General features: G+C 42.3%; 6 protein-coding genes across 10 annotated transcripts in view; 4 read left to right on the plus strand and 2 right to left on the minus strand.

Annotated features, from left to right (window-relative positions):
- The first annotated feature begins 146 nt into the window (after positions 1–146).
- On the plus strand, positions 147–1,972 carry LOC139104833 (chymotrypsin-like protease CTRL-1). Its single transcript, XM_070660543.1, has 7 exons — positions 147–334; positions 408–623; positions 895–1,020; positions 1,139–1,320; positions 1,410–1,508; positions 1,598–1,770; positions 1,868–1,972. The coding sequence occupies exons 1-7, from the start codon at positions 147–149 to the stop codon at positions 1,970–1,972; spliced, it is 1,089 nt and encodes a 362-aa protein (XP_070516644.1).
- Positions 1,973–2,002: 30 nt separating this feature from the next.
- Lin-52 (DREAM core complex component lin-52) lies at positions 2,003–3,025 on the minus strand. Of its 3 annotated transcripts, none has more exons than XM_070660768.1 (4): positions 2,884–3,025; positions 2,455–2,532; positions 2,284–2,373; positions 2,003–2,214 (listed from the first exon to the last, which is right to left on the minus strand). In XM_070660768.1, exons 1-4 carry the CDS (start codon positions 2,912–2,914, stop codon positions 2,081–2,083), a joined length of 333 nt encoding a protein of 110 aa, XP_070516869.1. In that variant the 5' UTR covers positions 2,915–3,025; the 3' UTR covers positions 2,003–2,080. The 3 variants fall into 3 exon arrangements, with proteins under 3 accessions (XP_070516869.1, XP_070516868.1, XP_070516867.1); XM_070660767.1 differs by having other exon boundaries at positions 2,284–2,379; XM_070660766.1 differs by having other exon boundaries at positions 2,284–2,391.
- Positions 3,026–3,067: 42 nt separating this feature from the next.
- Pet117 (cytochrome c oxidase assembly factor-like) lies at positions 3,068–3,463 on the minus strand. The gene is made up of 2 exons (XM_070660772.1): positions 3,279–3,463; positions 3,068–3,218 (listed from the first exon to the last, which is right to left on the minus strand). The coding sequence occupies exons 1-2, from the start codon at positions 3,368–3,370 to the stop codon at positions 3,068–3,070; spliced, it is 243 nt and encodes an 80-aa protein (XP_070516873.1). The 5' UTR covers positions 3,371–3,463.
- A 66-nt stretch (positions 3,464–3,529) lies between these two features.
- LOC139104959 (tRNA 2'-phosphotransferase 1-like) lies at positions 3,530–4,959 on the plus strand. Of its 2 annotated transcripts, none has more exons than XR_011546105.1 (2): positions 3,530–3,922; positions 4,369–4,506. XR_011546105.1 is itself a non-coding variant. In XM_070660764.1 (2 exons), exons 1-2 carry the CDS (start codon positions 4,122–4,124, stop codon positions 4,951–4,953), a joined length of 597 nt encoding a protein of 198 aa, XP_070516865.1. In that variant the 5' UTR covers positions 3,929–4,121; the 3' UTR covers positions 4,954–4,959. The 2 variants fall into 2 exon arrangements, 1 of the variants encoding a protein (XP_070516865.1); XM_070660764.1 differs by lacking the exon at positions 3,530–3,922 and adding an exon at positions 3,929–4,133 and having other exon boundaries at positions 4,369–4,959.
- Positions 4,960–5,142: 183 nt separating this feature from the next.
- Positions 5,143–14,810, plus strand: LOC139104834 (uncharacterized). The gene is made up of 12 exons (XM_070660544.1): positions 5,143–5,396; positions 5,558–5,667; positions 5,753–6,067; positions 6,155–7,643; positions 8,560–8,722; positions 8,949–9,057; positions 9,526–9,856; positions 10,170–10,790; positions 11,071–11,938; positions 12,123–12,171; positions 12,336–12,365; positions 12,610–14,810. The coding sequence occupies exons 1-12, from the start codon at positions 5,143–5,145 to the stop codon at positions 13,482–13,484; spliced, it is 5,214 nt and encodes a 1,737-aa protein (XP_070516645.1). The 3' UTR covers positions 13,485–14,810.
- Positions 14,811–17,431: 2,621 nt separating this feature from the next.
- Mnb (minibrain) overlaps positions 17,432–26,552 on the plus strand; it is a 57,033-nt gene continuing 47,912 nt past the window's right edge. The window contains exon 1 of one of the 2 annotated variants that reach the window (XR_011546104.1): positions 17,432–18,461. The gene's annotated coding sequence lies outside the window, so the exon portion shown is untranslated. The remainder of the gene's footprint in view (positions 18,462–26,552) is intronic. The other variant, XM_070660742.1, reaches the window with a different exon arrangement.

Consider the following 26,552-nt stretch of genomic DNA (forward strand, 5'->3'; position numbering starts at 1 on the left):
ATTTGTAGGATCTGAGAGACCTTTTTAAAACCTTATATAATACTCCTTTTATGAAAAGGATTGTTTTATCGAGTCTCGCTTCTCGATCAACGACATTACTCATATCAAATTAACATTTCATTCTAAAGTGTGACCATCTCTTTACAATGAGCTGCCTCCTGCTACTGCTTTTACTGCCGATTGTAGCTTCAGAGCTCTGTGAATATCCCTGGTATCAGTACAACACGTGCCAGAATAACTCTCTTTCTTGCCCCGGTGATCAGAAGTGTGCGTTCATCGAGTACTGCCCGGCGGTAATGTCCCTAATGACTCGGAATGCGCTTGCTGCTCACAGGTAAGCTTAGCTTAGCTTTCTCCTTACGTTAGGAGAAATACATATTTACATGACAATCTTGTCGACCACGCAGATTACGACAAGCGGTATGCGGATATGATCAAACACGCATAAAAGTGTGCTGCAGCGTCGACAATTACATCGAACAGCCGACGTATTTAAATAAAAATCTGGATATGTATTCGACACTGCAGTTTACGAGCTTTCAGTGTGGAAAGAGTATTGTTCAGAGCAACGTAGACACTTTGGGATCATATCCCTTTGTCGCAAGAATCGGTTTTATAAGCAAGTACTTTGCTCGTATTACATAGAAGTTACGTAATGTACAAGATGTCTCAAAAATCACCGATTACATATGAACTGTAATGTTAAAGTTAAAACGCCACGTTAAAACTATCGTCACTTTTTAGTAAAGTTTAAATTTGCCAACGTAAAGCGGGAAACTTTTGCGACATCATGTACAGCGAATTATATACAATTTTGTTTATTCGTAGAACGAGAGAAAAAGTTTCAGCTATTTTCTTTTTCTTTTTTATTATATAAGACATGCGTTTTGTTAGCAAAAATTCGCTTTCAGATACATTAACGGGTGAAATCAAATACTCGTGCAATGGCGTGATTATTAATGAGCGTACTGTATTGACTACAGCTACATGCGCACTCGCGAAATCGGACAGATACAAATTGTACGTATATAGCAGTCGAAAATTAAATATAACGAAATTGATCGTTTCTCATATTTTCGATCATATAATAGCACTGAATTGTAGCATGCAGTAATTACAATTTCTCGCCCGTCTTTAGGTGCTCTGTGCTTATTGGTGAATATAATACAGAGTCGAATCCAGATTGTAATAATTTATTTTGCGGGCACAACGCCAGTAGCCACGACATATCGTATGTAGTTAAACATCCGGGCTACAACGCCGCAAGTTTCTCCAATAACATCGCCTTACTTCGCTTGAAGAAGGCGATCGATTTTACAGGTATGTACAATTCTTAAGTATAAGAACGTTGACAACACTGTGACGGTCACAGCCTCAATGAAATTAGCAATATATCCGATCTTCTTCAGCCACAGCTCAACCAATCTGCTTTATACCGGAGAACAGATACGTCAGCTTAGGAAGTACATGCACTGTTGTCGGCTGGGGAAGTTTGTCAAGTCAAAGAGGTATCGTATTAATAAAACAAACTATCGTAAAGCATAAAACTGTAAGCTGTGTTCATGTAACGTTCAAGTGCTGTAACCCTGTGATCCAGCGCAACCACTGACGCAACAGTCATTACAACTAGAACTCGTACCTAAGCAGCAGTGCTCGGACTATTTAAGCCAAGCTCTATCTGTCGAATTATGCGCCAAAGGAAGCTGCGAACCGTGTTCAGGTTACAGCGGTAGTCCTCTGTTATACAAATATGCGGACACATATTTTCTGGTACGTTAGTAACATAAATATTTTTACATATACTACAGATGTAGTTCACATATTTATGTTTTTCCATTTTTTTTTTCTTTTTTCTTTTTTTTATCAGGTTGGAGTCCTATCATTTGGGTCTAGTTGTGACTCAAGCACTATTTTTCCGTCTGCGTTCGTGAATGTACAGAGATACGCCAGGTGGATCTTAGAGAATTCTTAAGGTTTGAAAGATAAAAAAAGTTGCCAAATGTTTCTTAAAAATACCGATAATAGTATTGCATTCTCACGAGCTTTATTATAATTTTTCTTTTTGTAAATTTAAAATAGACTATTTATGTTTAAATATATTTAAATATTTGCCGCGTGTCATTTCCTTAGCCTCTTCTAGACCCAGCTGATAAGCTAAATCGTGCAGTCTTTTCACTTCCGAGATAAGCCCGGTCATTGACAAATTACCCAGTTCTGCAAAAAAATATTTAACGATATTTAGCAACAGGATGAAAAATTATATGATAATGCATATCAACTCACGATGCACATGGCTTATGTCATCCTGCGACATCGCAGCCCAAAAACATGGTTCTGTCTGCGGTGAATTTTGAGCAACAAACTCATGTACACCTGGAACTTCATTGCTCGCTACATATATGATGTATTGTGTGATACATGACTTTTAAATTAATCCCTTAAAAATCTACTCACTCTGTTCAGGCCATAAATCAGGAGATGCTCTATCCAATTTTTCTAGACTCATAAGACTGTCCTCTATGCAAGATAAATCTATAAAAGTAAAAACAACCATTTTAATTTTTTTACTATAATATTTCTATAATATTACAGGATGTATCATATGTATTTTTTTTTTTTTTTTAATAATTTGCAGTGATAAACTTAAAAGATGCACTCTTTTCTTTCCTTAAAAAACTTCAACAATAATCAATATAATTTTGTAACATACACTAAAAAATATCTGCAGTAAAAAATAAATTAAAAATGTATATATATATAATATACTTCATAAATCTAATAAAATATATAGCCCTAATACAAGTATATAAACTTCATATAACATTTACTTCAAAGTAATAAAGAAAACGGAGTTTTGATTCTAAATTAAGACTTTAAACTCACCCGGTTGATCCTCAGGTTCCTCGGCGGCCATAATACTCGCGCAAAAGCTATAAATTAACTGTTTCCAGAGAGGGACGCCTCTATACGACGCGTATGCAAAATGTAGTAAACTAACCGTGTACGAAGTACTTTACTGGCGGTTTACTATTCCTTACGAAATACCTTCGAGCGGTAGACTAACAAATCACGAGGCTCGAATGTTACGTATTTGCAATTCCGTGTCTCTACGCAGTTCCTTGGCTAGCTCGGCCTGCTGCTGCAGAATGTAGACATTTTCGGCCTTGCGCCGTTCACGTCGTTCGATGTCGCGTATTACGCCTAGATGCAGTTGATCCCTAAAACGATAAAACGATGTTACGGCAATTCACGAGGAACCGTCGAAGGGTCTTATCTACCTGTCGTAGGCCTGCTTGTAGTGAACGTAGCCGATTATTCCGATGGACGACGTGCAACACACACCAAAAGCGATTTTAGACGCGCTCGACATGCCCGAGCAACGGTCAGCAACGGTTGCGCAGTTATCGCCGCGAAGCTGACCGCGCGAGGCACGACGGGACTGTCAGTAACGTCGATTTTCACGCGCGCGATTTTGAACTTTAGGCAAAGTTTCCATCGGAGTGCAGTGTCGATAGACTGGACGGGTTTTCTCGTGCACGCGCGGCGGAAAATCAGCGTCACAAAATGCGTCGCATGTAACGGCACCCTATAGCACCCTGGGGGTATTTTCCGGTTAGCAACACAATTAGACACGGTGCTACAATGTTTCACTGGGTGCATCTAAGAACGTAGTCGCTCAATGGGCTCTTGCATCTGATTGGGATATTCTATAAATCTAACAGTATAACGCCAATCAGATGCAAGAGCTCACTGGAACAGACGCACTCCTGAGTTCTAAGTACACCCAGAATACACCCTACTCCGTGTTAGTTCCATTTCGATATATCTCACTGCGCGTGGCCTGCGTGGATTCATTTTATTCCGAGACACCACCGACTAGAGACTACTGCGGAGAGAAGACGCAGAAACAAGACGGACTTAGGTATGATTTGTTCCTGGGTACAATACTAAATAATATTACGCGATTACGTGATTGTTCTTGTAGTATTAATTAATATTAGATTCTTGTAATCTATAAAAATTTCGCAAATATTGAGACGCATGAAATTAAATTAGTGCAAGTAAACTCAGCACGGAAGATTATTAATTCGAAAGAGAAATTGCTAGCTACGTTAGTCTTTATGTTGCCAGAGGTTAGACAAATATTACGACATTCTATTTACAAATATTCGTAAATTTTTTCGTTAAAATCGCGGCGTTTTTGATACCGTTTGCATCCGAAACCACGTGGAGAAAGTTAAATGCGCTTTCGAAGTGCATTTTCTTTTGTTGCGAGTGCACGTGCTTACTTATTCGACTAAATGGCTATTATTATGTCGTTGAAATGATGCACTAAACTCCAGTGAATGTTATTAATTTTATTTTTAGAATCGAAGCAAAGACGACGTTATCCTCGGTCGAAAATTATCATATCTTCTGCGTCACGCAGCTTTAAAAGAGGGGTTAAACATTAAACCAGACGGCTTTGTCGCAGTAAGCGAGTTGTTGGGCAAATCCCTGCAGCGATATACCGTCGACGATATTAAACGAGTCGTGGAGACAAATAACAAGAAGAGATTTACTCTTAAAACTATTAACGGGGTGTTGGAAATTAAAGCAAATCAAGGTCACTCTATACCTGAAATTAATGAGCTTAGTTTAAAAGTACTGGAACATGTGGAATTCGATATCGTTCACGGAACGTTTTTTAAGTACTGGATGAAGATAAAGACTGAAGGTTTATCGCGTATGACAAGAAATTTTATTCACTTTGCAAAGGGATCCACAGGTTTACGCCAAAACGCTGAACTTTTTATTTACATAAATTTTTCAAAAGCAAAGGAGAACGGCTTGGTGTTTTTTGAATCTGAAAATAATATCGTTCTCTGTGCCGGAAACGCAGAAGGATTTATCAAAACCAAGTACTTTTTGAAAGCTATCACTAGAGATAGTCAAATATTAGAATTTAGTTAGATATATATATATATATATTTATATATATATTTTTTTTTTTTTTTGTTATCAATTTTGATATCCTATAGTACAAAAAAAGAGATATTTATTTTTTTACATTTTATTTTAATTAAGTGATTAATTTTTATTTTATAAATAAAAATAGATAAAAGTAGACTGTAATAAATTGCAATTGCTTTACTTCGAAACATGAGTTCGCAATCGTATGTTGAATCTGTTGGGTGTGCAACAAAAGAAATGGATACAAGCTCAAAGCATCATGGGGCAAAGCCAGAGCAAAAATCACGCGAGGAGGAGCATTATTTACCGGGAATGTCCGTTTGTGTTGCACCTTTGCCAAAAACTTTATCACGAGAAGATTTAGTAAAATTTCTTCATAAATTTGGCATAGTTAAAAGACAACATTTTTCCCGAAATTCTTTTTGGATTGAATATGACAATAGGTAATTATACTTAAAACATATATTTAAAAAATTCAAAGAAGTAGATAATTCATATAAATTTCTATGTATTCTTTTACTTGCTTGGACAAAAAAAAAAAAGATTTTAAGCCATGAAGTTTTTATTATGTAAGAAGTTACTATTTTTTATTTTTGTATTACAGCAAGCCTGTCGATATGTTAATGAGTAGATCAGATTGGTTAGCAAATGAAACATTACATTTGAGAAGACTGAAGAAAACTAGAGGAAATCTTGTTTTCGAGAAAGAAAAATGTAAGTATCACAAAGGATATTGCATAAAATCATTAATTTTTTTTTTGCAGAGATAACGTTACACAAACATTTATTATTTTTACAGTGTCGAAACAAAAGAATGCCAACGGTCCGGCAAGAATAGAGGTTAATGAAGAAAACGATCCATTAAGTTACGATTGTATAAAAAACGTAGTTGAAAATGAAGTTACGTTTAATAATCAATTATCAGCACTTTTAAACACGGTGCAACTCACAGAAAACGAATTGATGACAAGATACAACGTAATTTGTCCACATTTGGACGAAATATTCAGATCAATTTTTCCAGAATGTCGTTCATTTTCATTCGGCTCGACAGTGGCGCAATTAAGTTTTAAAGAAAGTGATTTAGATATCTACATGTACGTCGGTCACAACGGTAAGACATTCTTCAAGTTTAATATGTCGTATATGAATGTTACATTGTATAATAAATTAATAATAATTTTTTTTTCTTTTTTTCAAGAATTACCGGTGGATTTATCAATGTATACATGGACGTCAATGATTTTTAAGAAAGTACGAAAAGTTATGTACAGCCTACAATCCGTTTTCGCCAACATCATATCAATACCTAATGCGAAAACGCCTATTATAAAGTTTCGCTATTTGCCAACTAATATTTCTTGCGACATTTCGTTCAAGAATAGCTTAGGCATTTATAAAAGCCAGTTCATGCGTTACTGTGCATCACGCGATCCTCGAATAAGACCGCTGATGCTACTGCTCAAGTACTGGGCGAGGCATTATGGAATTGCGGGCAGTGGGAGAATTTCTAGCTATGGATTAGTGTGCCTGATCATATTCTATCTCCAGCAAGAATCAGTTGGTCTTCTTCCCACGATGCTAACTCTCCAAAAAACCTGCGCCCCGTACCTCGTATGCGGATGGCAAGTGAATTTCAACGAGGCTACTCCGTTGCCAGCCATTACTAACGATAGCAGCGTGGCAACGCTACTTCATAATTTCTTTCTGTTTTACGCCAACTTCAATTTCAACTCGTCCGTAATATGCTTGTTGGACGGTAAAGTGCATTCAGAAAGTAGTTTTTACTTTGATAACAGTCTGCCCAGTTATATGCACAGATACAAAAACGGCCTGACGTATGGTATCAGAAGACTAGACACTCTCAAGCCAGCGGTTATACAGGATCCAATCGAACTTAATCAGAATCCAGCCGCAAGCACGTCAAACCGCGCCCTGATAGCATTTCAAAATTGCTGTGAGTGCAGCGCTAATATGTGTTCGACGGTTAGCGAAAAGAATTACGATAATTTACTAACCGTATTGTTCGGCGGGGCGCCTCTACAATTTTTACCGGCAAAAAGGAAAAAGAAAAGGTTCCGAACTTTAATATCGCCTGATCAATTCGTACGCGTTGGATTACCAGCAGATTTCGAGACTCGTACGGATATTACTGACAAAGAAAAGTACATAAGTGACAATTGGTACTTTATCATTTTTAATTTAATAAAAGACATTTTTGTGATGGTCTTCAAGTTGGAAGTCGAGATGCTTCTCGACGATCACGAGGCAAAGCAACAGAAAATTAATGTAATTTCTGATGTGTATATTCAAAATCAGCAGAAAATATCGTTCCGCTGTACGGGAAACAAATGCATATGGAACAACAGAAAGAAATATTTCAGAGCACTGGACCTTCATTTAAGCTTTATAGAAAAAGAGGCACACGTATCGGACAAGATTTTAAAGCTTATGAATCAGAATGACGAAACAAACAATGTAAGACTAGATTTCATATGCACTGTGGAAAAGATGAACAATACCACGGCGGTGGACGTTTTACTGGTAGATGAGAACAGTCAGGTCAGCGATTTTCGACAATTCAATGGCTTTTTACAACAATGGATACCAAACATAATTAACAGGACTATGGCGTACATGTTACAGTACAATAAAACTTATCAACAGCTGTTCCACCACGAAGAATCACTGTGATATGTCGCATATTTCTTGGTACGCACCAAAAATTAGACTTTCATTAATTATTCTGCATTGTTGACATTACGGTGATGTTATGTTATAATTTACATATTAATATATATATAATTTATTTATTAATCCGAATACAATAATAAAGTAACACTTTACTTGCAACAATACCCTATGTTTGGTAGAGCTAATAATTCCGAATGTATACGTAAGTAAACAGTGTCTTCAGAAAATATGTATCCAGCACCAAGATAATAATTTTTCTCTCTCTGCATATTTAGAAGTTTTCTTGTTATCCTCTTTCCAATATTATGTAACACTATATAATATTAATTATTGACTTCATATTATGTCTACGATTTACAAAATGTGCGAGTCTTATAGTAAGTCAGCAGTAAATTAGTGTTAGTAATAAAAAATTTTGTACAAACACGATACATATTTGTCTGTTTTCTCTCACATTTTCCGAGAGATATACATTTTTTTTTTAATATTCTGCTTAAGTCTTTTTTTTTTAATTAAATTTTAACTAATTCTCCGCTGACTCCGCAACTTCGAGCTTTCAAACGCGTTTGCCGAACGTTTGAAAGTTGAATAAATAAAAGAAAACAGTTTTTTCGTAGTTTCATATTTCCGTTCTCGTGTCCTAAAGACTTTACGCTTCCTTCGAATTCGTTTTTGCGAACGAATACGTTGATCGTCCAAATGCGCAATCTCTTATGTATTAGTGCTCCGCGAAGTCTTGCATTTGATTGGTGGATGTTTGTGAATCTAAAAAATAAAACCGATCAAAGGCAAGAGCATTACTGTACGTTTACCGAGCTGTTACACTACTGGATACATTCTTTTTTTTTAATGCTTCTAGATTAAATTAAAGTTCAAGATCATACATCAATTAAACTCACGGGTTTTTTGTAGGTACCAAGACAGCTTTGTCTGTCGAGCGTGGCTAAAAACCATTTTGCTCCGAGTTGATCCGGGTTCTTTTCGTCTGTGTTTCGATAACGTGATCCAGCATCACCAGCACTCACCAGTGCTCCATCCGCTCAGGACTTCCAGGAGTGAGTGCCGTAGGTGCCGTGTAAACGGACGCCGCCAATTACAACGGTAGGCTTGATACTAAGGTTAGGTTATGTTAGAATAATTAAGCGTCGAAAGTGTGGAGCAGTTTCGGCCACGGTTGTAGAGCGAAAAATTTATATAAATATTTTACACAAACTAAAAAAAAAAAAATTAAAAAAAAAAGAAACAGTTTAACTCAAGCGTTTTAACTCGGATTGCCGATTTACTTATTGTCGTGTTTTTAGCAACGAATCGACGAATACGATTTCTGGGACTTTGAGGCCGCCTGCACCAGGCATTCCTGGTCCACAGCGCTGAGAAAGAAGGGGACACTTCACACTTTAACCTGGTATAGTAATTAAACCGCAGACGAACTCGGCGCAAAGCAGATTATTTCGTTTTCCGATTAAATTCTACCACCACACTCCTCATGTTACGCATGTTGGAGCACTGTGCGTATCTATACGTTCATCGGCATTTTCAAACTTAATGCAAAAGTCTGTGTACTGTTTCGGTGGAGATATTCTCAAACGCTGAAACGAAGAATCTCAGTGTTGGTATCTCGACGAATAGTCTGAAGATAAAGATCTTTTCAGACATACATAAGCCGTAAACGATCTTGTTGAATACAACACTCGAGCTGTACATTAAAGTAGCAGCGAGATAACAGGAGAATCCAGTGCCTCAAGTCATTTGTGTTACATATACAAATATTCTGTGATGATTTAACAAGCAAGGTGCAGTAGATATACCAAGAAGTATAGTCAAGTTTTATTACTCAAAACTTGAAGGTATTTTTCTGATTACTTTAGTTTTACTGAGATAACCACGAATCAGTGAGCGTCATGGATGAGAGTATTAAAATAAAAGAAGAGGTAGAAGAGGAGGTGACGACAACTACTAACAAAACCTCCACGAAGCCGTTTCACAGCGTTGAGGAGTCTTTGTCAAAAAGCAGCACGAACGACGATGTACAGCGCGCGATCGAGGGCCTTAAGGAGATTCCAGATGAAGAGCTGAAGGAGTTCCTCGATGATGAGGACTTTATGGAGGGCTTGGACGTCGTGGATGCGTGGGAAAGGGAAGAAGACAAACTTCGCGATATTGAGCAAGACTCCACAAGACCAACCAAGCAGCGAGAAAATCCTCTTAGGTAGTGTTATTTAATGTAAATGATTTTTATATAACATTGTCACTATACTCTAATACTAGAAATAAAAGCTGTTTAATTGTTCTCGTCTACGAGTGCAATTATTATATTGAATTTGTTTATTTATAATGTATACATTTATTTGTATTGTACAAATACGCGTTTTAATTTTAAACTTAGATATAAGATGTAATGTCAAATAGTTTCTGTTTTCTGTACGTTATATGTGTAATATATTCGTATATACATATATATTATAATATTTAACTCGCAAATTGTGTCTTCAGCATATAAATGATAAAATGAGTAATTATAGGGAACACCATGCCGAGCCTAAAGGATCTAACAAGCGCAAGAAGTCCAAGAAAGAAGAAAAGAAGCGCGAGGAGATTCGCCGGGATCCTTCGAAGAGCTCCAAGGACATTGAAAGGGACAAGATACGAACGAAGAGAGACACCGAGAGTAAGCTGCTCGCCGAGAAGGAAAAGGCGATTAAATACTTGTTGGACTCGGACAAGGTAGTTCCGCCTGGCACGGAAACCGAAGCCATCCAAAGCATCGCGGAAGAGCAAAGAGAGCGAGCCCAGCGTGAAGCTCAACGAATTAGAGAACGTCGCAGGAGCAAGTCGGTGGAACGCTACAGAAGAGTGAGCCCGGTACGGCGTCGAAGTCCCGATCGACTGCGGCAGAGTCCTCATCGACGAAAGAGTCCATTAAGCCCGGAGCGTCGTAGAAGTCCCAGATATAGTAGTCCAGCCAGGCGAAAAAATTCACCGCGGTCCTACGACCGAAGAAGTCCTAATATAAGTCCAGATCGACGGAGAAGTCCTCGGCGACTCAGTACGGAACGGCGATCTAGCGTCGAACGACGATCTAGCCCAGATCATCGATGGAGTTCCGAGCGACGTAGAAGACGTGCCGATTGGGGGTATGAACGGTAAGGAAACACATTCTTAACAACTTTGTTAAAAGATTTTTTAATTTTTTAAACTCTTTTTGACTCGAGAAAGAGAATCAAAAACTTAATTAAAATTCTTATTTTAATACTATGTAATAATCTTATATATTATTTTGTGTATAAATATATTGTAAGTAGTTTATGATAGATAATAACTCTTCAAGCTTAGTGTTTTGTCTTTTATATTACTGTATTGTACAAACATATGCGCGACACAAAAATGTATTAGTATTATATCTTACCAATTATCTTGATTAAGCCGGAGAAGCCGATCTTACGAACGAAGGAGTCGCAGCACGGACCGCTCGAGAAGACGATCACCAAGTCGTTCCCCGTCGAACCGACGGTACAGTCCTCGCCGCCGAAGTCATTCACGCTCACGCAGCAGGTCGTTCGAGAAGCGAACCAGAAAGCGTTCGCCCTTCTTCAACGAATTGGTAAGACAGCTGAACAGAAGCAAAGCAATGTCGACTAGCGGAAACGTAAGTGGATACGGGTCGTCTGTGACGATGGAAGGAGTTGCACCGCTGTACAATCCGCCAACATATCAACAGGAAACCGAGCCGAGGCCACCGTTACCGGGAATGACGCCGCCGCCGCAGCCACCACCGCCGCCGCCGCCTCCATCTTCAGCACCTCCATACATTCATCAGTCTCTTCCACCGTTGCCGCCGCCATCGTCGTCAGCTATGATATCGCCTATGCCAAGCGGACCGTTTATGAACTTCGAGCCTATGCTCTCAGCATCTCTGGGCCCTCCATCCAATTACTCGTCCAACCCGGCTCTGTACAACCAGTCGAACTCCGTTCCTATCCAAGCACCTCCACCGCCGGTGATATGCTCGCCGATGCTTTCCATGCCAACGCCCTCGCCTCAGCCTGTACCTCCTCCTATGATAGATGCGCATAAATCGTATCCTTCATCGTACCCTGTACCTTTCGTCCAGCAGCCTGTTCATCAATCTACAAACATATCTTTAAACGAACCAATAACACCTTCAACGTCGTCGCAGAGCTACACAGAACGAGGACCAGCACCGTCGTCGTCATCGTACAACGAATCTTCTTCCCCGCGACAGGAGCGAATGTTAACGCCCCCTGCTCCACCCGTCATCTCCATGCCACAAGTAATTGCAGCACATACGATAGTGATTAGTATTTATTAGTAAATTCGGCAAAAAGTGTTTATCGCTATGTTAAAGTTAATGAGTATTAATTTATTTTAATTCACGAAACGTTGTGTTTGTTTTAATCGTGTATTTTATTTATAGAAATGAATATTAATGTTACTTTTGTGGCTTGATCTTGCAGCAAAAGACCAGCTTATCCAGTCTGCTGGAAGCGTCTGTTTCAGCCAAAGGTGCGAGTATGTTTAAATTTTTTATGTGTTCGATCGCGTAAAGATTTAATGAACTGATACAGTTCGCGCTTTTTGATCGATCACAAGGATACAAATACTTTTTATGTATCCTATTTATTGGCTTTTATTAATTTTTTATATTTTCTTTGTTTTACATCTTTTAGAGTCATCTAATATACCGGTGCTGTATCCAGGTAAGAACTTTCAACCTCACTTTTTAAACTTATTTTAAATTATTTATTAAGCACGCCACGTGGTTTGTGTGACATGTTTAAGATACGCGTTCAAAGTGAATCTTTGTTAAAAAATACTTTACGTAATTAAAAAAACGTGCGTGAAAATCACAAGAAGCATGGTATATTTTATAAAACGATAACAGTGTATACATGTAATTCGGAATTTTATTCTACGCGACTCTTTTCTTTGTTCCACTGATAGGATTCATCCCTGAAATAATGCGAAATTGCGAACAAGCGCTATTCAATCTCCCGGCGGAAGACCCACGTTTAAAGATGAAGGGTCGATTTTTCTATGATCGCAGCGAAGAAAACGATACGAAAGACATTCTCGAGGATCATACATCGAACTCAATACTCCTGCAAAAGAGCAAGACCAAGATTTTCTGGGCAGAGTGTAACGCGGAACAGTCAGTGCCAGTCCCGAAAACGGCGACGCAAATGCATCAAAAAATCTGTCAGACAGACGAGGTGATGACAGACTCTAAGGGTGTGCAAATAGGACCCATCATGATCAACTGTGCAACGCAAGTCAAGCCGGAAGATATTTTTGAGCATGTCAAGGTGAAAGAAGAGAAGCGGCCAGTAATGAATCGTGTCAATTGGGGTGGCACGAGGGACACGTTCGAGTTAAAATCCAAGTACCGCGAGAAGGATGACCTGAGATGGAATGTAAGTAATTCGCAGGGGCGCCCTTACGAGTCGGAGCCTAAGCGTTTCGATACCATAGACGATTCGGTAAAGTTGAGGCTGAATTCGCCTGTTACAAACAGAGATGAGTTTTCTTCTCACTCCGATATGCGCGATCACTACAGTCGCGAAACATATACGCCAGAGTATCACAGACGTTCTATGGAGCATGACGATTTTCTCGACAGAAGGAGCGATCATAGCCGTGGAGAAAGCCCGATGGAGATAGCAGAATCCGATGAGGAACTGATGCCTGGCCATGCGTTTCAAAGGGGATCCGAATGGCAAGGGAAAGGAAAGATTTTGAAAGGCAAGAGCCATAATTTGCAAGGAAAGCATGGAGAAAGACCACACCGCACTCAGGCAAGTTTTCGGGACAAATTTTAAAACAATTCACTGCATAAAAACAAATATATCCACTTCGCACGACTAATTTCATTATATGTGTGTATATATACATATACATATATGATGTTTGTGTGTATAAAAGCCGGTAAAAAATATGTTGAGCAATGTGAATGATTAATCGATGAACGATATTGATTTTGATAGTACTATATGTACTAAATTATTAAATGAAAAATAACTAGAATCCAGTTTTCACGATAAATATCGGAGTATGAATTTATAATGAACAATAGTAAAGCAACAATTATATAGAGCATATGTTCAAGTATGCATAAATGTGTTTCGAGGGATTGATTAAGTAAATTGTGCTACAATGGACAACGTAAAAACGTAAATAATGTTTTTTTTTTTAATCATTAAGAAAATTATAATCAAACTTATGTTACATATGTACATCTAAACTAATAATAAGGTTTCGTATAATATACCTTGATACTTTGATTTTTGACATTTTATTTATGTTATTTTTGCTAAGCATATGATACCACTATTAGTGTAATAAAATAAATTCTTATGACGATAATTATATATAACAAAACTGTAAAGGTTCGAAACAAAGTGTGGTGTAATTGAAATTTTGAACATAAATAAAAGCTACAAGTAAAATGTATATGAAATCTTGGAACGAGCGTTCAATTTTATCTTTTATTTTGAAGATAAATATATTTTTGTAACTTCTTTTTTTTTTTTTAAATAAAAATAGTTGTATTAATTTTTATTTTATTTCAGCATATCGTTTCCGCAACTATTAGGACTTGTTCTTTTTATACGATGTCGCATACAACCAGAAACTGAATTTAGCTTTCAACTGCTGCGTCTTATTATTTTCTTTAAAGATCAATGTACGCCTCAAGTTAATCTCTAATGATTGCAAGCGTTGCACGGCGCCGTTCAAGTATTGCATCATATTGTGCAGCTGGTAAGTTTCGTCTTGTAACGATCGTCTCGCATGTCGTCCGTTGTTTTTCGTTTCTTGATCCACGCTATTCTTCATTCCATTTTATATTATTTTCACGAGGACGACAGTTTATTCAATATATAGTTATGATTTTTCCGTCTAACTTTAGATATAATATATTATATAAAATAATCCTCATATACACGAGCTAATAAATTTCTCTTATCTTTATTTATTATTGAAAAATTGATTTAATTAAATTTTTATATGATATACGTGTACTGTTTTTCGCATTAATTATTTACTCGTGTCATCAATTAAAGATTCCACCGTCATTTAGATCAATTAATTGCCGATTTAAGCGAACGCGCAAACAGCAATATAGGCAGTTGCTAATCGATTTATACCTATATTTTACAAATAAAAACTAATTTTCGCATTTCAGGGAAATATGCGCCAGGTTATTTAAAAAATGCGTTTATCAGCAGCAAAACTTTGAAAAAAAAAGAATAAAAAAGGAAAATAATTGCACTTTTAATCGCAACATAAATCCCTAGTAGCGCGCTCTTTAGAAGTTAATTGCGCTGCAAATTGCATTCTTTTAATCTTCCGGCATGGCTCCGTTCAATTCCAATTACTCTAGCGAGCAATTTATACCGTAATTTGGCGTATGTTCAGTCTATGAACGGTTCGGTTCGGATTGCTCTCGCAAATTCCGCTTAAACTTTGCCTCGTCATCGCGAGATCGCTCAATGATCTCTGGCGGAAATCGCGAGCCGCCTTTCATTTACTTCACCACAAAATGCTTGCTTGCGACGTTATTTTAGCTTTCTTGTTTAACAAATGTTGACGAACGACGGAATAACGTCGCGGGTGATAATTGTCGGAAGTTCGTGAATGGAAATCAATTTTGGGAGAAGATGGGTCTGATTTAATTAAATTTAAGAAATTTAAGTCAATCGATTAATATCGCTTTATTGCTTTGAAAAAAAATACAATATTCTTTCCTTTTATTTTTTAATATTAGATTTGTAACAATCGAATACGTGATTCACTAAAAAGAAAAAGATCGAAGAATTTCTTTCCAAGAGAACCGAGTAATATATTCAAGTCTGTGACAAGATTTCGCTTTGTATTTCAAGAATGTATTTCAAGTACGACAAAAGCCCGGGGTATTTCGAAGCTAAAATCTCGCTCAACGGGATCTCGTGCAGCGAGGAGCTGATTAAATAAAATATAAATCTCTAATTTAACGAGAATAAAACGGCATTATTTCGGCGTTAGATCGCGGGGCGTGGGAGGAGGAGGGAAACGACGCGCGGCAACGCGCCGGTAGGGGGTGAACTCTAGCGGTGAGTAAAGGCGTCCGCTGTTGTCAAGCGACTTGGCGTCGCGTTGGTAGGCCTGCGGCAGTCGCTACGGAGCGGTCCTGAAGGTCGGTTGTCGAGACGCGCGCGGCGCCTCTCTCTTGCTCGCTTCTTCTCTCTTCCGCCGCCGCGAACATTCGCCGCCGCGCGCGCTTCCCCGCGGCCGATTTGCCAAGCATTCGGCATGGATCCAGCTCCATGTTCGCCCGTGAAAGCGATGCGGTGTCCCCGCGGTTAGGACGTTGTGCTCGTGTGCTCGTGTGCGCTGTGGGAACGTCGCGCGTAACCCGTCGTGGAAGCCGCGTGACCGTGCGTCCGATTAACGCCGTCGCGATCGGTGCCCGTAGGTGCGCGTCCGCGAGCGAGTGGCGCGTCGGACAATCTCGTCTCGTGCGTCTCAGTGTGGCGTGGCGGCACGGGAGCAGCCGCGGCAACGCTCTCGGTTCGGTGCGATCGCTGCGCGGCGTCCGCGTCCGGGTCCTGACCTGCGGAGGCCGAGCGCGGCAGCGACGCGGAGAGCTGGCGAGGAGGAGCGCTCGTCGGCTCGCGTCGGCGGTGGCGACGGCGACGACAGCAGCGGCGGCGACGGCGCGTGCTGCGAGGACGAGGTGAATGCACGGCGGCCGCGGTGTGTGTGCCAGTGGTGTGCGCGCTCGTCGCCCGTGGAAACCCGCCAAAACCCGCGGCCGCGAACAACCATCACCGCCACCAGTACCATCAACATCATCGCCGTAGTCCGCGACACCGTCGTCCGGAGTGAAAGGAGCAGCACGGCAGCAATAGTAACAACAGGAACAACGATATCAACGGCGAAGACGTGGACGGCTGTGGAAGCTACAGGAGTCGGGCAGCAGCGGAAACATCGGCGGTGGTCGCGGTTTCGTTAATCGCGCGCGACAACGACGACGGGGTGTTATTGTTGTTATTGTTGCCGCGCCGTCTGGACGGGCAACGACGTTGTTGTCCCGGCGTATCGGGGCGTCGCGGCGCCGCATTTCACGCGACGCCGGCCGCGAAATAGAAAGAGGCAGCGGGAGGCCATCGCGCCCGCGTGACGGTAGCGGCGACGACCACGGCCGCGGCGGCGATCGCCAAGCTCGCGGGCTGCCGTTCGCGACAGCGACGTCGGCGGCTGCGTTCTGTTATTATTTTGCCGCGGTGCTTTTGACCCTTCGTGCCGGGCGAGTTCATTGCGGCGCTGCCGCGGGGGTGTCAGCCGGTAGTACGTCCGCGCCGCGTATCCGCCACCTTCGTCCCTCATCCCACTGTCCGCCGTCTGGCGGCGGCAGGAGCGCCGGCGTCGGCGGCCAGGCCGCCTCGTGATCGGCGAACGCGAGGACAGGAGCGCCGGAGGATCGGGGCGCGTCCCTAAGGTGTCCGTCGTCGGCCCCGCTGGGTCCTCGGGCCGATCCGCAGCGAGAGGGGTACCGGGGCCCGCATCGAAGAGGAAAAGGAGACACTCCCCGCCCCGCGATCGCGCGCGCGACCATCGTACCACGTGATAGTCGTCGCGACGGCGGGACGAGCGAACGGCCGGGCGGTAAGTCAGTCAGTAGTTCAGTTCGCGAGGCCGCGCGGGGCGTCACGCGGTGACGCCGATGACCATAACCTGAAAAAGAGGAAGAGGCCGGCGCAACATAATTTTTTTTTTTTTTTTTTTTTTTTTTAATTTTATTTTTCCCTTTTCTTTCGTTTCTTTTCTCTTCGTCCGCTTTTGCCCTTTCCCGTCGACGAAAACAACGCCACCTGATCGAAGAAAGCGCGCTTCGTAACACGGGACTCGTCCACCGTCACGTTCCGGAAACATCGTGGGAAAGCGGAAGAGGAGTCCTACCCGCCGACCGGAAGACTTGGCTGCTCTACGACGAGAAGTTAAGGACCACGCAGAGGGCGGGAGAGACGCGCGCGAGGTTTCACGGCCGGCGGCGACTCTATTGCGATCGGCGAAGGGAAAGGCGCCGCCGGTGAGCACAGTCATCGTACGCTTGTGGATTCTGTCTACGTGAGCGCGAAGAAGCGGTCCTATCGCGTTTCCCGGCCAGAGAGGGCAATCTCGCGTTATGCCCGCGGTGACAGCTTGGAGATAACTTCGGGGCCGGAAGTGACCCCGTAATCGCGAGTGGCTCGGCAGTTTCGCGCGCCAAGACCCAGCGAGCATCCAGGTTCTCGTCTGTCGCTCTCTCTTTCTCTCTCTCTCTCTCTTTTTCTCTCCCGCACCGCCACGTATCGCTGTCATCGACATCGCCACTGTCTACACTCACCCCTCCTCTCCACCTGCACGGTCCGTATCGTCAAGTGCGCGACTGTCGAGGAGAACACCAGTGAAAACGTACCGCGGTGTGCGTAGCCGCGCGTCATACCCGGTACGCATAATCTACGTATACGTACATACGCTCGTACATCTGTGCCCGCCGCCGTCGTCTAGTGTGTCCGATAAGTGCAAGGTATTCTTTCTCCCGCGCCCGCGTGTGTGTGTATTAGTGCATATTGTGTGCGTACGAGTTCATCATCTGTCTCACTCTCAACCGGATATACATCTACCTGCCCCCGCACCCCTTGCCCATCGCTCACGCGGCGCGTCGCCGGCCTGTGTTCCTTCCCGCCGACTGCATCGTCGGAAGAGGGCTCGTACGAGCGTGACGGACAAAGAGGGACGCGCTGCGGCCCGCGCGAAGAAAGGTCGCGTTGAAGGTAAGTGGCTCTGCGCTCGTGTCTTTTTCTTTTCTCTCAAACTCGTTCCCGCGCGCGTGGGCTCCGCCTTTGAGGTTAGAAACGCAACGGGCCGTGCAAAACGGCCGGAAGGTAGCGGCGTGTCACGCGCGTTTTCCGTGACGCGCGCATGACGCCCGAAATGCACGTTAGGAAAGGAGACGATCGTAAGTTCGAGAGACCCCGTCGAGTTTTCGGGCCCGTCCAGGCGAACCTAACCTTAAAAGCGCCGAGCGATTACGCCGTTCAATGCTCTCCGCCGCCACTCGCAGACCTCGACGCGCCAGTTAAACAGCTGTCTAAACGGCGGCCGCCGCGAGCGGCGAATCCCGCGCTCTCTTTTTTTTTTTTTTTCTTCTCTTTTTTTCTTTTCTTTCGTTGAGTCCCATGCGTCCCTGATTCGCGAGTAAAACGTGACGCTCGTTAACCCGAGGCTGCCCACGCGACGTGAGTTAAAACGATCCGTGACCGTGATTGGATCTAATACTTCTTTCTCAGATTAGTTTTCAAAAGCCAATTATAATTCTGAATGGTTGTGATTCGCGTCGCGAAATAAGTCCGATATATCGCGATAGCGATCACATTATTGCTGTTTTTTTTTTATTTTTATTTTTTTTTTTTTTTTTCTGTAAAGAGAAAGCAGGTTCGATTAGAATTAACGTTTATTAATTCCGATTAGTTGGTGCTTCTTAAACTCCAGTCTTTGATTTTTTACGGCGCTTGATATCGTTATCAGAAAGCAGGAGACGAATATTTATTTGAATATTTGAAAAAAAAAAGTCAATAATTTGTTGAAAGTTAATCAATCGATATTGTGAGTCATCGTGTATTATCATCCGAATTTGTGTATTTTGTACACGAGATTATCGATACGCTTCGATATCTTTAAAAAAAAAAATTCCAAATGTGTGACAGAAGCTTTTAAAATATCTCGGATATCTTATATATATATATTTTTTTTTCCTTAAAAGTATATTTATTCTTTTAGTCTAGAATGCTTTTTCTAACGCGAATGGAATTTGAAAATAGAGAAGATACGAGTGGAAAGATACGATATACGCAGTAAAAAAATAAAAAGAAGAAAGAAAACGGGAATTGTATTAAATTTAACACGCATCACATGTTAGAATTTATTCTCTCCAAGATGGAGTTTTTGCGGCGACTTTCCTCGTCAGATTCCGCAGTCAGTCCGCGTTGCCGAAAGTCATTATTGCAAAAATCCTACAGGTGGCAACACTATGTAAGGGTGATATCGCGAGACGTCTTCGCGTCACTGCATTTCGCGTTATCGCGCAATCACGTAACTGCGCGTGTCGTGGCCGAAAATACTGGCGGACGTTGAAGAAAAAGCCGGAAGAGCGGGGTCCGCGACGACGGGTGAAACGCCGATATCTCGGGGTCGAACGAACGGGTTTTCCCCCGAAAACTGATACGGATTAATTCTCAGAAGATTACGCTCGAGACGAAACCGGCCACCTTATCTCTCGGGCTATCGACGCGTTTTCTCATAACTTTACGAGTTTAAATGTCGTCCCGCATTGCCAGACGGAACAGATGGACTCGAGACCCCTTTCTTTCTCACCTGACCGCTCCCGCCGAACCGGCCGCGGCTCTACGATCGTTATTCGACACTGAATTAATTTTTTTTACTACAGAGACGTCCCATATAATTTTTTTTTATTAATAGAAAATATTGGTACACACTTAAAACGTTTTTATTAATTTATTTATATTTTTTGTTAATTGCACGATTTGTATAACTTTAATATAAATCAGGGATACACTTGTCGAGGCAAATAATACGCTAGCAAGGTTTAAAAGCTTCTGTTACACGTGTAAGGTTTTTATTTTTTAATTATACGTTTGAGATAAATCTCCGCGAAATATAATATTGTAAAAGCAACTGTGATTCCGGGACAATCGCCGGGCTCATCTGCATTATTACGCAAAGACGCGCAAGTGTGCGGGTTTCCGTGCGGCGGTTCCACCGATTGTGTTTTCGAACATCGATTCTCGAGCTCGGCCCACGTGTACGTGCGCGGCCTTCCGAAATAAGACCCTAATTTTGACGCTCGGCGACGTTATTATCAGTTTGATATTAAATTACGTGTCTCGAATCAATAACTCGCTTCGGACGGAGTTGCGATTACTTCGGTGGCGATAAAAATTGTCTCTTTTATTTTATTTTTTTCTTTTGTCTTTTATATTTATTTTTCTCCCCCGTAAATTACACCGCAAGTTACCACGTGAATTTTCTCTCCGCCTTCCTCTTGAGGGAACCGAACGTTACGGACGCGTACAACTTGTCGTCAGGATCTCCGCTTTATTGATTTCGTATATGACTTTCGACGCGTCGACGCTAACAATGCCGTTCCCTGAAACGTGTCGGAGTCACCCGTCTACTTAAAACTGGAATGCGGCACTCTCCGCTCGTATTGATTAGCATGATTTTGTTTCGCGTGCCTACCCGCGCCCCTCGAGCCGAACGGCCGAGCACCTTTAACGTCGACGATAAGCTTGATCCTCGCGGACGAGATGCATCTCCCTTTGCCCAAGCGGGTCACAAAGATCGCTCTTATTTTCGTTCCCGTTAAATTCTTCCCGCATCGCGGCAGCGCGAAGGTCACAGGGCGTTGCAACTCTCGCGGGATGCTCGATAAAATGAATTTCGGTGGATCGATTTTCCCTCGCGCGATAGAGATTTATCTTTGTTCCACGCTGGAAGTGAATTAGCTTCTCTCATCAATATGAAAGGTACTTTCGAGTTTTATTAGCGTTTTATATTTTTAGCCGTCACTAATGAAGCGCGGATCGCTTTTCTTACTCTGCAATTGCGTTTACGTAATAGCGTTTATGTAAAACTCCATCTAAGAATTGCCCGATAAAATCGTTATAGCGCAGTATACGCCGGGCCTACGTTGAAAGAAGAGGGTAAAGAGAAAGCCAGCCTGACAAACGTTGAAATTCGCGCTTAAAGGCCCGGCGGATTCTTTTTTTTTATTTCTTTTTTTCTTTTATTTTTTCCCTTTTTCTTTTTTCTCTTCTCGCCGCCACGACGCCTGCTTAATCAGCGCTCTTTCTTATCGTCGCAATGTGTACCGTGATTGATTCATCGCTCGCGAGATATTCGATCGTGAAATTCCACGAACACGATTACGCGATATGTTTTTTTTTCTCCCTTCCCCTCCTCGTTTTCTTTTTTCATCGACCGTTGTTTCACAGGCCTGTCGAACTGTAAAATCGGGAGAAATGCGAACGAGGTGCCGAACGGGGTAGGTCAGTTACGGACAACATTTATCTCGCGTGTGTTTGCAGCGCGTTAATCGGTTTGGCACCGCGATGGAATCTTTTTTGGTATTTTTTTGGCTTATCGAGCGCGAGCGCACCTTGGTTTGCGCGGTGAAAGAAGTACGTACTGATAAAGCCCGACCGGACGCGCGATTACGTCGCCGTTGAATTTTTATACATGGCTCTATAGAAGATTAAGAACTTAAAAAAAAATATATATATATGTATATAAATTTTTTCAATGCCTATATTAAAATCAACCAACCAAAACCGGCTAGAACTAAAACTGTGGGAGAGTCTTACAAAAGCAATATACTTTTTATCAATTCATGTTAAATAATATATTTTATTTTAAAATATTTTAAATAATTGAAAAGATATATGGCAATATTATAAAGCATCGTTAAAATTTCTGCAAAAAAAAAAAAGAAAAAAAAACGGGCAGCTTTTAGACCGTGGAAAATATGATACGAATAGCTTTAGGTAATACGTTTCGATATATTTTATGCTTAAAATATCTTCGCATCGATTCTGCTTCTTTTTTTTCTTTTTTTTTTTGTTGACTCGTTTTAATTTCATAGCCGATATGGAAAGACGAGCTTTTTCTTACCCGTCATTCCTTTTTCGACGCTTCCAGCTCAAATGCACGTCGAAGTCGCAGGATCGCTGGGTTAATATGAGCCTGTGAAACCCCATTTAAGAGAAAAAAAACCCTCCATTCGAGAGAGGTTAAGGTCGGGTTTAGTCCCGCGTTTCGTTTTTTTGTCCCGTTACCCTTTAACCACGTGCTTACGGGAAGTATTCTCGTAAAATTCTGACCTTCTAAACCCACGTTCCGCGTTCGAGAGGCACCGAAAGAATTGTCTGACCTTTTGCCGACGCCCGTGCGCGGACTTTGAGGGAAAGCGACCCTGATGCCGATCCGTTTAACAGACTCCCTCGCGCGAATCGGAGACTTAAGCCGGTACGAGTCATCGTTAAACGCGACGTACGTTTAATTTCCTTTGATCTTTTCTATTTGCGAATCCTCCTCCGCGTCGCGTTCCTAGTACTTGAAATCATAATTCGCCCGTGACGTGTCCCCGATGATCCTTGTCATACTTCTTTTTTTACAACGCTGCGTCATACGAACGCTCTTGCGGGAGAAACGCATCGGGTGCCATCGGTACGCGTGTCAGCCGCGCGATAGGCAATGCCACCGATCGGTGTTCGTGTTAAGACTTCTCGTAAGCTCGTTTTTAATATATTAAAATACGCATAGAAATAGTACAAGTGTAAATATACAATTATATATATATATATATATATATATATATATATATATATATATATGTATTTTTTTTTTCGCGTGTTCGTACGCCATAGATTTTTGGCTCGAGGAGGCACAATACCTTCACGCAGGATATTAACGTTCCGCGTGCGATCGCGATCTTCATTGACGTTAATGGACAGCCGCGGCGCAGCAATTTCGATCGAGCCTCGCAATAAACGGAATGTCGCGGTGGACAGCGCGACGATTCGCATATTTACATCTGTTTTTAGCGTGCCAGCCCGCCGTGACGGTCGTCGCAATTAAATTTTATACACGCGAGGTAAACAGACGTCTGTTTAAAATTCCAATGCGTGCTTGCACGCGCCGCTCGATTTCCGCTTTTAGCAAAATCACGACGCGAGGTATCACGCAAAAATATTACATCGCGCGTTTACGTGGAAGATGAAAAATCTTTCCCGCGGGCTTTTTTTTCGGCCGGATCGCGAGGCACGCGCGCGAGCGACGACAGTGGCTCGTTTTCGCGAGGCGTAATGAAAATTCTGAAAGAATACGCTCGAACAAAGAAACAGACGTTCGGCTTTTATTACGGAAGGGGTGATTACACGCATGCATTTTGCGTGAAAGTGCCGCCTCCTCGTGCCGGCGCATCCGTCCGGCGTAATTACGTTGCGCGAAATCAGGTTACGTTGATTCCTGCCGCTTGTGTTCGAAACGGGAAATGAATGACGTGCGAACCGAAATGTGCAACCGCGATAAACATTGCGTGTCGGACTTTTGTTACGCGCAAAAAACGCACTGCGGCTCGTCAGCGCCCGGCGGGGAGGGGCGATATTCTGCGCTAATTCCTTATTGAATATTACTTTTTGCAAATTGCATTCGCTGATCGTGACGTCAAATCGATACGCGAGTCTCGCGCGCGCCGCGTTATCCTTTGCCGTTTGGAAAAACGGTGAATTTGCACGTGCCCCTGTCCGTTTCCGTTTGCGTGTGGAAACGCCGGAAGTCGTTGACTGGTTCAGCTCAGCCTCCGGGCCGAAGTGATATAACGTCTCGCTTTCCTTTGAGTGTGACCGTCGTCGTCGCTCGCTCGCTCGCTCGCTCGCGTTTCCTCGCACGTCAGCGCGTGCATGACGCGGCCTGTCTGCGTGTTCGTATGCGGAAACGACGCGTCTAATAATAGGCAACACGTTCCGCGATGGTACTTGACTCTTAGCCCCGCGGCGCCATTAGCCCGCGTCACAAGATAACGCTCGCCGAAAGATAGGCGCGACCAAGGAGGGGAGGAAAGTAAAAACGAAGTAAAATGCAATGTATCTTCATTATTTTTATTTTAAAAAAAAAGTTAATAGTTTTTAGCAAAGTCCTTTGCGAAATTTAAAACTATAAATAGCGTTGCACAATTGCTTGCCGTTTATAATTGTGGCCTGACAGGCAAATTAAATGTTAAGTACGCTTTTTGCGTTACACACGTGGTAAAGAGGGAAGCAGATTATATTCGAGCGGCTCGCGTGGGTGGGACAAAAAGCACCTGCTTCGCGAATAAAAGAGCACCCAAAGTAAAGATTGTATTCTCTTCATTTCACGTGTGCGAATAATTTTTTTTCTTCTTCTTCTTCTTCTTCTTGTAAATATTTCGCCTTTCTCGCTTACGAAATTTTCTTTATGGTTGACAGTCATTCAATCGACGTGCTTTTTCTCACGAAAGTCGTTTGTCCCCGTGCCGTTTTCGCGATCCCGCCGCGAAGCTCCGTTAGACAAGACGGAGGATCACGTGGCAGATCGGGCATATAGTTTCAGCTGTTAAACACGCCGCGGCCAATAATCATTAGTCACGCGTTTTCAATATCGTCTTAGACAAGGAGGGGGTGGGGCAGGAGGGGGAGGGGAGGACGGGTTGTCGCCGACGTCGCGACGAGAATGTCAATGGCTGGGGGCGGGCGAGGAAAAGCGAAACGACTTCCACGTCAGGGACAAAGTGCCTGTTGTCTTCTCGCGCCTGGCAAACGACGAGACTGCGCCGACAGTTGCACTTGCAAATATAAATAAACAAGTTGACGCCACGCGACGTCACCGGGTTTCAAGCCCGCGCGATCGGCCGATCGCGCAGAGCAACGTAAACGACATGCAACGCACGTGCGAACCCACGAGTTCCTTTGTCAAGCCGCTTCTCAGGTTAGTCCACGTCGTTTGCGATCCGTGAAGCGTAAGGCTCTAGGCTGATTTTTAATAGGAGGGAAGTTTCGTGCGAGGCGATCCTCTTTTATTGGATCGGCTATTGAATCTGGACTGCGATTAAATGAAACAGAACTTGGTCGAAGTGAGCCTCAGTCGCGAAAGCGCAAAAACAGGTCACGTTGCTTGTTCTCATTCCAACACATCATTTCTCATCTTTTTTTTCATTATTACTTTTTTAATTTTTTATTTTTTTTACTTTCGTTTGCTTTAATTATCTATTCATTATCGCGCATCTCGCGTAGGCGGCGTCTTGATGTTCCTGGAAGTGAACGCAATAACCGTGACACAGTTGCATAGCTTAGAACATTTATTCCCAATGTTATTGCGCACAATATGCCGTTCCATGTTTCGTAATTAAATGAAGTACTGCACTTGTGTAATATTATTGTCTGAGAGTATGTCGATGTTACACATTAATTTTCTTTAACGACGTATTATAATTTTCTCGAGATTTATATTAATCGCGACGTGGCATTTAACGTATTAAAGAAAGAAAGAAAGAAAAAAAGAAAGAAACAATACAACAGTAAATCTAGTAAATAAATCGATTACATATTTTACGATGAAGTTATAATTAAACAAAAAAACTTGAGAATTTGATTGATAATTAGATTAAAAGAAAAAATAATTTTATTTTCCTCAACGGACAGAGTTCCGAAACGTGCGATCTTACGATCGAAATTAAGTCACCTGTTAATTTATATCCGCAACGAAGATTTACAGGGAAATAGAAAGAGAGAGCGTCTCTTCGCGTGCATTTTATCGATGATTGAGCGTGAAATCGTTAATGACTGCCTCGAAACTTCCGTTTCATGTGAACGCGCGCGCGTTTTGCGGGAAGTACGTAAGTAGACAGAAATAGATCGTAGAAAGTGGGCGATGACGTTATTATTAGCGCGGCGAAGAATGTCTGGATAATAATAGCCATTAATTATGATGTACCGTACGACCTCTCTCCCGCTGCGTCGCAACGTGTGCGGAGTTGTTGAACGTGCAGAATGCGCTTGATGAGCGCGGCGCGTAAAACAAGAGATACATGCATCCCCTCTCGTTAGAGTCATCTCAAAACCACCGAGTTCCCCTAAAAGAAACCCAGGAAGACGCAGAGCGTCGTGGCTCGAGGAATCCCAGTGTTTCGGGAAAACTGTTGCAACATTTTCCGCGCAAGTAACAAATAAAGTCGCGATAGCTAACGCGATAGCTAGCATGGTCGGCGAGGATCATTAAACGGTCAAGGCGCTAGGAGAAAAAGATTGGCGGCATTATGCAAGCCAGAA

The sequence above is a fragment of the Cardiocondyla obscurior genome, linkage group LG08 (genome assembly GCF_019399895.1).
Source record: "Cardiocondyla obscurior isolate alpha-2009 linkage group LG08, Cobs3.1, whole genome shotgun sequence".
Classification (NCBI taxonomy): domain Eukaryota; kingdom Metazoa; phylum Arthropoda; class Insecta; order Hymenoptera; family Formicidae; genus Cardiocondyla; species Cardiocondyla obscurior.